At 55.9% G+C, this 12,229-nt stretch overlaps 2 protein-coding genes across 2 annotated transcripts in view; both read left to right on the forward strand.

Annotated features, from left to right (window-relative positions):
* Positions 1–4,745, forward strand: part of LOC105536041 (TBC1 domain family member 26-like) — an 8,873-nt gene extending 4,128 nt beyond the window's left edge. Inside the window, 6 exon segments of the mRNA XM_011975307.1 lie at positions 375–471; positions 673–772; positions 1,105–1,215; positions 2,478–2,526; positions 3,840–3,971; positions 4,659–4,745. Coding sequence (XP_011830697.1) covers positions 375–471; positions 673–772; positions 1,105–1,215; positions 2,478–2,526; positions 3,840–3,971; positions 4,659–4,745 — 576 coding nt within the window.
* Positions 4,746–5,456: 711 nt separating this feature from the next.
* The window catches only part of LOC105536042, a 23,127-nt gene continuing 16,354 nt past the window's right edge, over positions 5,457–12,229 (forward strand). The window contains 6 exon segments of the mRNA XM_011975308.1: positions 5,457–5,685; positions 6,055–6,221; positions 7,150–7,352; positions 7,354–7,443; positions 7,445–7,711; positions 7,972–8,479. Of these exon segments, the coding sequence (XP_011830698.1) occupies positions 5,457–5,685; positions 6,055–6,221; positions 7,150–7,352; positions 7,354–7,443; positions 7,445–7,711; positions 7,972–8,479 (1,464 nt within the window).

Below are 12,229 nucleotides of genomic sequence, written 5' to 3' on the forward strand. Positions count from 1 at the left end.
AGTGGGCCATGGCTGTCACTGGGAGGGGGGCCTTTCTGGCTGGACTCTGTTCCCATGAGGCTTTGACCAAAACCCAAACCAAGAACTGCAGTCCTGGCTCAGAGTCCACTGCCTGTTTGTACCAAGTCCCCAGTTGAAGGCTGGGACCCAACTAACACTCAGGGCATCTGTGCCCTGAGGATGGCGTGTCCTGGTATCACCAGTCCAGATCCCCAGCTCCAGTTAGTTCAGAGGATCTCAGCCCCTGGGGTCTTCCCTTTCCTGGCTCCTTCAGGTTGGGTCCCTTCAGGGCCCCAAAGCCCTGGACCCAGCATCCATGGGCCACGGTCAGAGGCCTGGCAGCTCCACTAACTCCATCATGGCTCCTTTGACAGCAAAGATGGCAGGAAATAAAACGCACTGACAAGTGGCCGAAGATGCTTGGAGACTGGACAAAATATGGGAGCAGCAAGAAGGTAACATGGGGAGGAAGTGGCCCCCGTGACTGCTCTCTGTAGAGCCGGGAGACAGGCACCCATGGCTGTGACCTGGCACCGTCTGCCTCTGCATCAGTGGGTGGGTGGCATCCCATCCTCACCATAGGACAGCAGGCCTGTTCACCAGCTTTCCTCCCTGAGTCGCCCCGTGTCCTGTCTCACTGGAGTGTTCTTTTGTCTTTAGCTGTGTACAAAGACATTGTGTACAAAGGCATTCCCCTGGTGGTGCGGGGCTGGGCGTGGTCACTCCTGCTAGACATTGACAAAGCGAAGGCTGAGAACCCAGGGGAAGACAAGGTACAGCCCTCCCATACTCAGCCAGGGCAGGACAAACAGGCCTGGCCATGTCAGAAGCCCAGGACTCCAGCTGGAGGGAACGTCGAGCCCAGGTTGGGGGTGGGGGCGGTGGTCAGACTCACATGCTGGGCACATCTGGTAACTCAGGCACTGCAGGTACACTGGGCTCTGCTGACCCTCCCGGGCTTCAGAAACAAGGCAAAAAGGAGCTTTCTGCAGAAGGAAACCTTCCCTTCCTTCCAGAAGTGCTGACTGTGGGATGACTGCCGTCAGGGGCAGGGAGTCTTTTGTCTGTTCTGAGGCTGCTTCCTCCTCTCAGCCCTGCCCTACGGGTCATGAAGGAGAAGGGAAAGAGGTCATCCAGGATCACCCACCACATCAAGGCAGATGTCAGCCACACCCTGCAGAACCACGTGATGTTTAGAGAATGATTTGGAGTCAGGTAAGGCCTATGGGGGCTGCAGGGGTACCAGGGAACATGGGGGCGATCCAGAGGGATGAGGGCTTCCCCAGGGCAGAGGCCACGGTCACTCAGGAAAAGTGACAGAGCTGCCAAGGGCTCTCCTGGCCCAGGCAGCAGCCAGCATTATGGACTGAGCACCTCCTGGGCTCTAAGCCCTGGGCCGGGCTGGGACATGTGGGGACAGAACCCAGGTGGCTCCCAAGGAGACGGGAGGCAGCAAAAAAAAAAAAAAATCATGCAGATGGTGAAAAGTGTTCTCCATGCCCCACAATGAGCCAGGGTAGAGACCCACGGGAAGGCGGCAGGATGGCGGGGCTCGGGAGCCTTCCCGGGCAACACTGACAGCCCAAAATACCAGGGAGGATGCGGGGCCCTGGAAACGCTCATCCATGATGGGTGGGCACACGACAGGGCACTTTGGAAGTCAGATGGGCCGTGGCTCACAAAGCTCAGTGGCCTTGTACCACACATCCCCAAAGTGTCACAGATATTGACCACAATGGTTTGAAAACTGACGTGCAAATAAAACCCACATGCCACATTCACTGCTTGATTGATTGTCACTCACACCCGGAGGCCACTGAGATGATCTTCAACAGGGGTACTGGGGAGAAAGGGGGTTCCACTCTTCAGATAGAGATGACTCGGTGAGGAAAAGGAATGAACCCCTGATGCCCGCAGGAATATGGGTGGTCTTAGATGTGTGTTGCTGAGGGAAAGAAGCCAGACTCAACAGGCTACCACCACAGGATTCCAATTCATTGGCCATTCTGGGAAAGGGCAAAGCATAGAGACAGAGAATAATTGGTCAGGATGGTCAGGCACTGATGGAGCCAGGAGAGGTCAGCTGCAAAGGGGACATGCTGGGGACTTGGAGGATGAAGGAGCCGCTCTGGGAGGGGCTGCAGTGGTGGACGGAAGGGTCTGCACATTGGTTCAGAACCGTGGAACTGCATGTCCCAAAGACTGGACTTCCATGTGTGCAAACCAAGAAAAGGGGGAAGAAAAAATCAACCAGAGTGAAAATGATCACTGATCCAACTTTACATCTGTGATATTTGCATTGCAAAGAATGTGGATTTTACTGAAAAAACTTCTAAAAACTCAGGTGTCCTGAAGAGCTCACTGCTTATCTGGGGGAATCATCTGAACCCAGAATTGTGTTTGTTGTCAGGGTTTGTAGACAAAATGAAACTGACAGCATCCACACAAAACAAAACCCCCTTTTCCCTCTTTTCTAGGCAGCAGGAATTATATGACATCCTCGTGGCCTATTCTGCATATAACCCTGTGAATATTCCTGGGCAGCGATATTCCTGGGCCATGTGCCCATATTCATAGGCATGGGTGTCTCTTGGGGGTGTCGGCACTTCTTTTTTTTTTTTTTTGAGACGGAGTCTCGCTCTGTCGCCCAGGCTGGAGTGCAGTGGCCGGATCTCAGCTCACTGCAAGCTCCGCCTCCCGGGTTTACGCCATTCTCCTGCCTCAGCCTCCCGAGTAGCTGGGACTACAGGCGCCCGCCACCTCGCCCGGCTAGTTTTTTTTTTTTTTGTATTTTTTAGTAGCCAGGATGGTCTCGATCTCCTGACCTCGTAATCCGCCTGTCTCGGCCTCCCAAAGTGCTGGGATTACAGGCTTGAGCCACTGCGCCCGGCCAGCACTTCTTGAAAATTTCAGTGCTGGTGACCCACCAGCTCGTAGTAGGCAGGACTCAAGCTCACTGCTGGCGTGGACACCCAAGCAAGGGTTGGCTGAGGGGATCAAACTGAGACGGAAAAGGGTTGAAGCCCAGACTCTTGGTGTCATCTTGACCCGATCCCCACGTCTCAGATGAAGAAATGACCTTCCCCTCCTGGTGTTGCCCCGAAGCCCAGGAGCTTGGCAGGGTCGCATGCAGATGGTCCTCACAGGAGACAGGTTTGACAAGTTGCTGAGGTGCCTGATGGGCCAGGCTCTTGTCATGAAATGAGTTTGCATCCTGAGGAAATCTCTTCTTCACCAGAAACCAGGCAGAGATCCAAGTTTCCCTTTCCCTGAACCCCACAGGAGTGCAACAGACAAGGAGGGTGTCATCCAGCTGGCTGCTCCTGCTCCACCCCCACTTTCCAGACCATTCTAGGCAGGGAGAGTGGCTGAGCCAACTCCATGGGCTGCCCACATGGAGTCTGGACCCAGCTGCCCTCCTGTGCCTGGCAGGTAGCCCTTGGGCTGTTGCAGGACCTTTTGTGTGGTGGTCAGCGCCCCGCTGCCTGCCCTCGTGGCAGGTGAGTTCACAGGTGCTGCTCCGGGCCTGGCACAGTGGCCTCCCCAGCCTGGCCCAGGGGAGGGGGCATGAACAATCCTTGCCTGTGCTCTTTCAGGCCATGTGAGCTTGGACGCTCGCTGCAGGAGTACCCCCAGGCTCCCTGTCAACTGAGTCGTGCATGACCTGTTGAGTCCTCATGCCCAGTGCCAGGGGAGGAATGCAGAGGCTGCACCCCAAATCCCGGGGGCCTGTGGCAGGTGTCCCTGAGGACCTCTGTCATTTCTGGTGACATGAGTCCTCCCAGGTGATCTCAGCCCTCCCAGGAGACACCCTTCCACGGTGACTCTGGCTCTTGCAGGAGGTGGGCTACCACAGGCACCTGAGCCACGTCACCGCCACCCTCCTCCTGTATCTGCTGGAGGAAGATGCTTTCTTGGTGCTGGCCCAGCTGCTTGCTGGTGAGAGGCACTCCCTGCAGGGTAGGTGGACAGCTACCTTCGGGGCCTTACACAGCCATGCCAGGGGACGGCCACCCCGGCTAATGATCCCGATTTCCAGGCAAGGCGTCTTACTTGCATCCCAGCTTGTTTGGAGTCTCTGGGATGTCCCTGCTGAGGGTCCCACAGCAGCCTGGTTCAGGACAGGGACCCTCTTACCTCAAGTCAGATGCCTTTCACCCCCAACAGCAGAGGGCATTGATACTTCCCTCTGGCTGCCCTTTGTTCCCCGAAACCAGACCCAATTTTGTGCAGGCACTGCTCACCTCCCTGAGTGTCCTCCTGCCTCCCAGCTGGCTGCACTCCCAGACACCTTCCCTGCCCACAAATGGGCTGATGAAGCCCAGATGGCAATGTCCCCCATGCATCCCATGTCCCCCAGCCTGACATCACATCCAGTAGATGGCCACATAGCCCTCAGCACCCACCCCATTTTCACCGCTGGCACCTGCCTGCCTCTGCCCTGCCTCATAGCATCAAAGGCAGGCCTGCTCTCCTGGCACCTCGGCCCAGGATGCCACTGGGCACCACCTCCAGCTAGGGCCCTCCTCCCCAGGGCTGAGACTGTGTGATGGGGTCACCATATAGGAGGGAGGGAGGCCTCAGGGCCCAGGGTCCTCTGCCACTACCCAGCTCTTGGGAGTGGACTCTGATGGGGTGGTGGGTTGGGGGTTTCTCAGTATTCTACAGTCCGAATACTGCCTGGCTCTGGAGGCTCCTATCACACCAGGAGCAGGTGTTGCACAAATCCTTCCCAAAGATCATGAGACACCTGGTGAGTGGACGACACCCTCTGCTCCTCCCCAGAGGCCCTGGGTCCCAAGAGCCAGGGGCGCCTCAAGTACCTCATGGAGCTGACAAGAGGCCAAGTCCCAGCCACAGCCTGACCTGGGATGGGGATTCTCCGTGGGTTCGGAGTTGGGTTTCCTTTTTCTGCCCTGGGGGAGGCAGAGGCGCTGGGACCAGGGCCAAGTTCTGGCTGAGCAGGGCTGAGGGAAGTGTGTCCACTGGGCTTCTGGGTATGGGGCAGGGGTTGGGGGACCCCTGGCCACTGCCCTGGGTTTTATTCCTTGGAGAAGCTCCCTGAAGGGCTGTGCACTGAGGGTTCCATGTTGATGAGGCTCCTCCGGTGTTTCATTGGTGGGGTAAGGAGGCACAGGGAGATCCCAGCCCAGGGATGCAGTGCCTGGCTCCCTCAGCCCAGGGGTCCAGCTCCTCCAGGAGCTGGTTCACCCCCAGCTCACAGAAGGCACAGGCAGGTTCCTGCAGGGCTCACAAGCCAGGCCCTGCCCAAGAGGGGCATCCCACGGCAGAGGCCAGGGCTCAGGCCCAGCCTCGTGGGAAGACTGGGGCAGGACCCGACTTGGGAGGACCCCGGGAAGCCCCAAATCCTCAGGAAGCCCCTCCTTCCAGAAGCCACAGCACTGCTGAGATGAGCCCCCCATGAGGATCTACAGAACCTTGTCTGACTCAGTTTTATGGGGGATCTCGTCCCATGGAGAGGGGGTCCCCAGCACTCCAGGGGACTGAAACCCCAGTGGGCCCTGCTCAGGCCACCAGCTCCAGCTTGGAAAGGCCAAGTCCTCCCACACCTGCTGTCCCCACAGAAATTCTCTGGGCTCACCCTGAGACTGTGGGATGTGTTTATCTTGGAGGGCGAGCAGGTACTGACGGCCATGGCGCATGCATCATTCAAAATACACAGGAGTAAGTCCCGTGTGCCTGAGGGTGCTTAGGGGAACACGCAGGACAGATTCCAGCTGGCCTGAGGGAAGCGTCCTCACATTGTCCCCATGACTCTCTGCTCTGCCCTGATAGGGAGGTCTGGCCTGGTGGGTTGGGCAAGGCATGATGACACTGAGTCCACCCCCACATGACCCAGATGAAAGTCAGGAGTGTGGTGAGCACTTCCCTGCCCAGCCTTGCTCAGCTGTGGCCTCCTGTGCACAGCCAGACCCTGGGGTGGCCAAGAAGGACCAGGCACCACCCAGTGGGAGGTGGGCCTAGTGGAAATGGGGTGCAGGCACAGATCCCCCACAGGGAATCCTCCTGACCTGATGCCCGCCCTGTCCCTAGAGTACCCCATGAAGCTTTCCTGGAGCACCATCTGGGAGTTTCGGGAGCAACTGTCTCAGAGCTGGGCCCTGGAGGACAACGTGGTCCTCAGGAACCTTCAAACCTCCATGAAGGAACTCACAAGGAAACACTGAGACCTGCCACCCCCAGGTGAGCCCCAGCACCAGGTCCCCTCCTGAGTCACCCTCTGGGACAGTCAGTGGTGGGGAGTGCCCTGACCCCACCAGCCTTCCTACCTGGCCTTCTTCCTGCACCTCTTCTTCCTCCTCTTCCTCCTCTACTCTAAGTAAGTCAAATGGGTCTGCCGGTCCTCAGGGCAGGTGCTGAGCACGTGTGTGTGTGTGCTGGACATGCTGTGTGGACAGGCAGGGGCTGTGCGCAGAATCCCCCAATCCCTCCCAGACTTTCCACATTGTCCCCCTCGCCCCCTCAAAGGGCCCTGAAGGGCACTGGGGCAGTCAGACCGAGCTGTGGAAGCTCCTACCCCCACCTCCAAGCAACCTCAGAGAGCAGCAAGGGCCCCTCACTCCTGAGTGCCCCCCCAAGGGTGTCAAGACAACAAGCCAGGAGGACAAGAGAATCAGTGTCCTTCACCCAGAAAGGATTTGGGCAGAGGGGATGGGGGAAGCTCTGACCCAGAGCCATAACCAAGAGTTCAGCTGGGCGTGGGATCGGTCCAGCCCTGGCATGGGGTGGACGGACTGGAGGGCAGAGGGGAAGCTGTGCCCATTCACTTCTCACCTGCTTTGGAGACAGGCCCCCATGCGAGGTGCTGGGTGACAGTGAAGGTTTCTTCCACCTGAGTTCTGAGTCAGGGCTGCCGAACAGCCCTGAGGTGAGGGTGTGAGGCAGGAAGCCCTGAGCCAACCTGAACCCAGGGGGCCATTCTGGGAGTGACCTGAGGTTCTCTGAAAGCTCCCCCACCCCAGGCTCCACACAGCCCTCGCCCTGGGATCAGCAGTGTGCAAGGGCATCCTCAGTGTCAGGCCAGGGGGCCACACAGGGACCCCAAGGACTCCAGAGGCCCCGGTCTGTGGGGCCCGCCCTGAAGGGACCCAACACGCTCAGTGAAGATGTTTCTTTTTTTCCGCCAAGATGGAGCGAGGGTCCTCGAGGGTGTCCCCTGGCATTGGGCCCCTCTGTCAGGGGGACAGACTGGCCCTCCCCACCCCACCAGCTCAGCTCCAGGAGCTCATGCCATCAGTCCCCCTGGAACAAAAGCCCTGTCCCCCCCAGCCTGGCCGGATAGGACTGTCCCCAAAGCCGAGGCTGAGGCCCAGCGGCACAAGGGGCTTCCTAGAACCCAGGGCAGCAAGCCGCTCTTTGAGGGACCCAGAAGCTCAAGATGAGGGCAGCCCGTCCCCCGGTGAGGTCAGGCTTTGTATTATACTAACACTTGTCCGGGAACTCTATGCCACAGCTCCACACAGACCCGCATGTCGGGGGTCCGTGTTTCCTGTGCTGCCATTTTGAACACGGCTCCTGGGACTCTGTCACTTCTCCATCTTCTGTGGACAGCCCTGGAACAAAAAGACAGACCCCACCCAGCGAGCCCACTGGGACCCCGACACCAGGCCCTGCCCTGGCTTATAACAGAGAAGAGGCCGGTCAAGAGATACCCCAGCAGCAAGGTGGCACCTGCCTGTGACTCCCCTCGGTAGAAGAGGAACTTGGAATGGAAGGAGCCCAGGCAGTACCCGCCCAGCTGCCTTACAGCCCCAGATGGCTGCTGGACCTTGGTTTTTACTGCTATTTTATTTTTATTTTATATTTTTGGCTTGTGGGCCTTGAGAAATCCCATTCAATGGGGGACTTGGTCCCATCAAGGCCTCAGGAGGGAAGGCTGAGCATGGGGTTCCTGCAGCCCCAGCTAGCCAGCAGCATGCCCTGGGGCCCTTGACCCCACCTGTGGGTCAGAGTCCCTCCTCCAGGGCCCAAGGCCCAGGTCCAGAGGGACCTGGCTTCAACCCGAGTCCTAGGAGAAGAGGGGCACCGCAGGCCTCCAGGTGACCACGCAGGGGACCAGGGCACTGCAAGCCCTGATGTTGTAAGGATTAACATCAGAGAACCTGGGCAAGCCAGGCCAGAGACGCTGAGCCCGTGCAGTGATGAGGATGTAGGGGGCTGGCTCAAGGGGGTCAACAGCTGTGAACACTGCTGCCTCTTCCCGGCCTCATTGCTGCAGTGCAGGCAGTCTGCACCCCGGAGACTGGCCCACCAGCACCCCGAGTGCACTAGTCCGCTATGCCAACATGGCACCCAGAGACTTCGCAGCCCTGCCTGCCGTACCACCCCCCTCCTGGAAGCCTTGTCCTGCAACCTAGCCCCTGTCGCAGCCACAGCAGGCACCACTGCCAAGCGCCTTCCAGCCGGGCTTCCCAGAGGGCAGAGGCGCCCTGCAGTCATTGCCTCAGCCACTCACACTGTGAAGATAGTTTCATCTACATTCCCATGTTCTCACCAAAGAGAATCACTGCAGAGGATGCTCTTGATCCTGAGGTGGGGAAAACGGCACGCCAGGTGGATGGAGTCAGCTCCTTTCCCCAGCCACTACGACTGCTGGATGGACCCATGGACAAAGTGGCCATCAGACAGGAATGAGACACAAGAGGCTCAGCATCCTGCTCGTGCCCTGACCAGGCTGACCAGGCCAACACTACTGCCGAGTGCCCCATCTGTTGAGAGACTTGGTGTCGATCCCTGGGCTGGCACTGTTTCCCAGGAGGACCAGTTGGCCACCTATGGGCAGGCTGCCCACACTGTGGAGAGGGCTGAGATCGGCCTTCACTGCAGGGAGCCCCTACTTGGACACAGACTCACTGGCCCTGCCTGTTGCCATCACAGCAGCCCACAGGGCATTGCTTGTGACCAGGGTACCCTATTCACACTGAGGGACATGCAGCCGTGGCCCCTGATCAGGGAACTAACTGTTCTCACTACGTCAGCCGCCACCTGGAAGCAACTGGGCTTAGGATCGCTCAGTTACGCTGAAGTGGTGGTTTGTCTTACAAGATAAATGTTATGCTTTCCACTGGAAACCAGCATATGGTGCTGACTCTCCGACAGCCAGAAGGTGTAGTTCTGAAAGTGAGAGTGTAGAAGCGGATGATGTTCAGTATTGCACGGAATGTCTCAGTCACAGAGTTTTCCTATGCCTGTCCTGGAGAAATGGAGTTTCGCTGGTTGGAAGGTCTGAGGACCCAGGCAGATTGAAGCTTCCCCCAGGGGAACACAACAATGGTTCTATTTAATATGAAGAGACAGGGCTAAGTTTGAAACCCTGGGACATTCTCTGGTGTTCCTGGTGTCTTCATATAAAGAAAATCAAATAAAGGTTTGCCACAGAGGCATCTGAAAAAGGAGGGGGCAGAACTATTCAGAACTCAGAGGCTTCAGAATCGAAGATGAGGCCAAGTAGGAGACTCCTGACCCACTGAGGAAGTATGTAGGGCTGCTGGGAGAGGACGTCATAGAGGTCCACCCCTACCTCGCCATAATGTCACAGAACCGTGCACTTGAATAGCTGTGCACATCATCTTTCCACTGATTATAGTATTTCTTTCTATTTATGACTCTCCAATCAAGCAGGGAACTTCCTACAAAATGCACGTTGCTATACCACAGCCTGGGTCTTGCAATCCAAGGTTGGCAAGGATTCCTGTATGTCAAGGGCCTCAGATGACTTTCATGCACACCCAAAGACAGAGTCCTAGATGACACCTTCCTGCTCAAAAAAGAAGGAACGAGGGTCATTGAACAGCGAGCCAGTCACGGAAAAGGGTGAAATGTGAGTGCGTGGCCTTCCTGACACCCAGACAAGACTTTGGGCACAAAGGCAGGCTGCAGCTCTGGCCACTGACTCCAACCAGGGACGCTCCCATGCAGGCCGGTGTGCCCTGGCTGCTCTTCTCCCTCCTGCCACCCTCTCCTCGGCTGTCTGTGTTGGGGAGGGAGAACCTGCCAGTTTTCAGAAGAAAATGTAGCTTTATTATGACATGGGAAAGACTCAAGTTATTAGGGGAGGAGGAGGAGTCCTGAAACAGCTCCTGAAAATGAGAGGGAAAAGAAAGGTGTAAATATGTTGGTAATAAAGTCTCCAACCACAGCACAGTCATGGGAATGTTTTTGTTACAATTTTTGTTTTCAAAGTTACAGTAAACAAAACAGTCTCCTGAATTGTCAAAAGAACAGCAGTTTTACACAATGAAAAGCATACACACCAAGCCAAAATAAATCACAGCTGGGTCTCTATGTTGCAGTGGTGTTGGTGCAGGAGGGAACATCCAGGGAGGTTCCAGTGCCTGCCAGGCAGCCCAGGTCCACCGACGGCCCCGGGGCTGGAGGGAGGTCACGTACCACTCGGCTCAAAGCGCTCCCTTCAAGCATCTGAAGAGGGAAAGTCCATTTATCTTCTCTGAAATGCAGGCAATTTTTCATACACTGGTGTGAATGTGTTGGGGTCACCCAGGGGCTCCCTTAGTGGCCAGATGCAGTTTGTCACAAACTGGTTTCCTGAATTTCATATTGGATCGGGAACTAAAAGAAGAGAGATTCCCAAACCCATCTTGTAAATATTTGGTTCTAACAAAGTAAAATCACAAGAGCACATCAAACACAGGACCTAATGCCCACGGTAGTGCCTAGGGCTGTTGTCCCTCTTTTGTGAGAAGTTCTATAGCAGGCACAGAGGTAATTACTTAGAAAGGCAATGCCACAGTGAGTAAGGGGGATTCACTTGGATACAAACATTTAGAAAGATGCCTGAAAAAAACTAATGTGGCTCCATCTCTTCCAGATTCTAATGTTCCCAGAGCAGCAGCCACCCCTAAATGCAAGTGGAGACAGGATGGAAGCCCAGGGAGACATGGGGGAGGCGGGGCTTGGCCAAACCACAGGCAGCTGCCAGAAAGGCCCACACACCTGCATTCTGCACTCTGTGGTGGACACCCCAGGAAAGCAGGGGTGCCCCTGTAACTGCCAAACAGGTTCACCTTGTCCACGGTCTAGACAGAGCTGATTTATTGAGACAGGGGAATTGCAATAGAGAAAGAGTAATTCATGCAGAGCTGGCTGTAGGAGAGACCAGAGTTATACTCCAATCAGTCTCCATTTGCATGATCCATCAGCATTCGGGAATCAGAGTTTGGAAGGATAATTTAGTAGGTGGTGGGGGAGGCCAGTGAGTTGGGAGTGCTGATTGCTTGGGTCAGACATGAAATCACAGGGAGTCGAAGCTGTCTTCTTGAGCTGAGTCAGTTCCTGGGTAAGAGCCACAAAATCAGATGAGTCAGTTTATCAATCTGGGTGGTGCCAGTTGATCCATCAAGTGCAAACCTCTTAAGCACTGATCTTAGGTTTTACAATAGAGACGTAATTCCCAGGAGCAATTTGGGGAGGGGCAGAATCTTGTAGCCTCCAGCTGTATGACTCCTAAATCGTAATTTCTAATCTTGTGGCTAATTTGTTAGTCTTAAAAAGGCCGTCTAGTCCCCAGGAGAGAAGGAAGTTTGTTTTGGGAAAGGGCTGTTATCATCTTTGTTTTTTGTTTTTGTTTTTTTTGAGACGGAATCTTGCTCTGTCCCCCAGGCTGGAGTGCAGTGGCTGGATCTTAGCTCACTGCAAGCTCCACCTCCTGGGTTTACACCATTCTCCTGCCTCAGCCTCCCGTGTAGCTGGGACTACAGGCGCCCGCCACCTCGCCTAGCTAGTTTTTTGTATTTTTTAGTAGAGACGGGGTTTCACCTTGTTAGCCAGGATGGTCTCGATCTCCTGACCTTGTGGTCCGCCCGTCTCGGCCTCCCGAAGAGGTGGGATTACAGGCTTGAGCCACCACGCCCGGCCTCATCTTTGTTTTAAAGTGTAAACTATAAACTAATAAATGTGCTTTATTGTTTGGATGTGGTGGCTCACACCTGTAATCCCAGCACTTTGGGAAGCCAAGGTAGGCAGATAGCTTGAGCCCAGGAGTTAGAGACCAGCCTGGGCAACATGGTGAGACCCTGTCTCTACAAAAAAATACAAAAATTAGCCAGGCATGGTGGTGTGGTGTATGCCTGCAGTGCCAGCTACTCAGGAGGCTGAGGTGGGAGGATCTTGAGCCCAGGAGGTGGAGGTGGCAGCAAGCTGAGATCGCCCCACTGCACACCAGCTTGGGTGACAGAAGGAGACCCTGTCT

The sequence above is a fragment of the Mandrillus leucophaeus genome, unplaced genomic scaffold (genome assembly GCF_000951045.1).
Source record: "Mandrillus leucophaeus isolate KB7577 unplaced genomic scaffold, Mleu.le_1.0 Scaffold153, whole genome shotgun sequence".
Taxonomy (NCBI): domain Eukaryota; kingdom Metazoa; phylum Chordata; class Mammalia; order Primates; family Cercopithecidae; genus Mandrillus; species Mandrillus leucophaeus.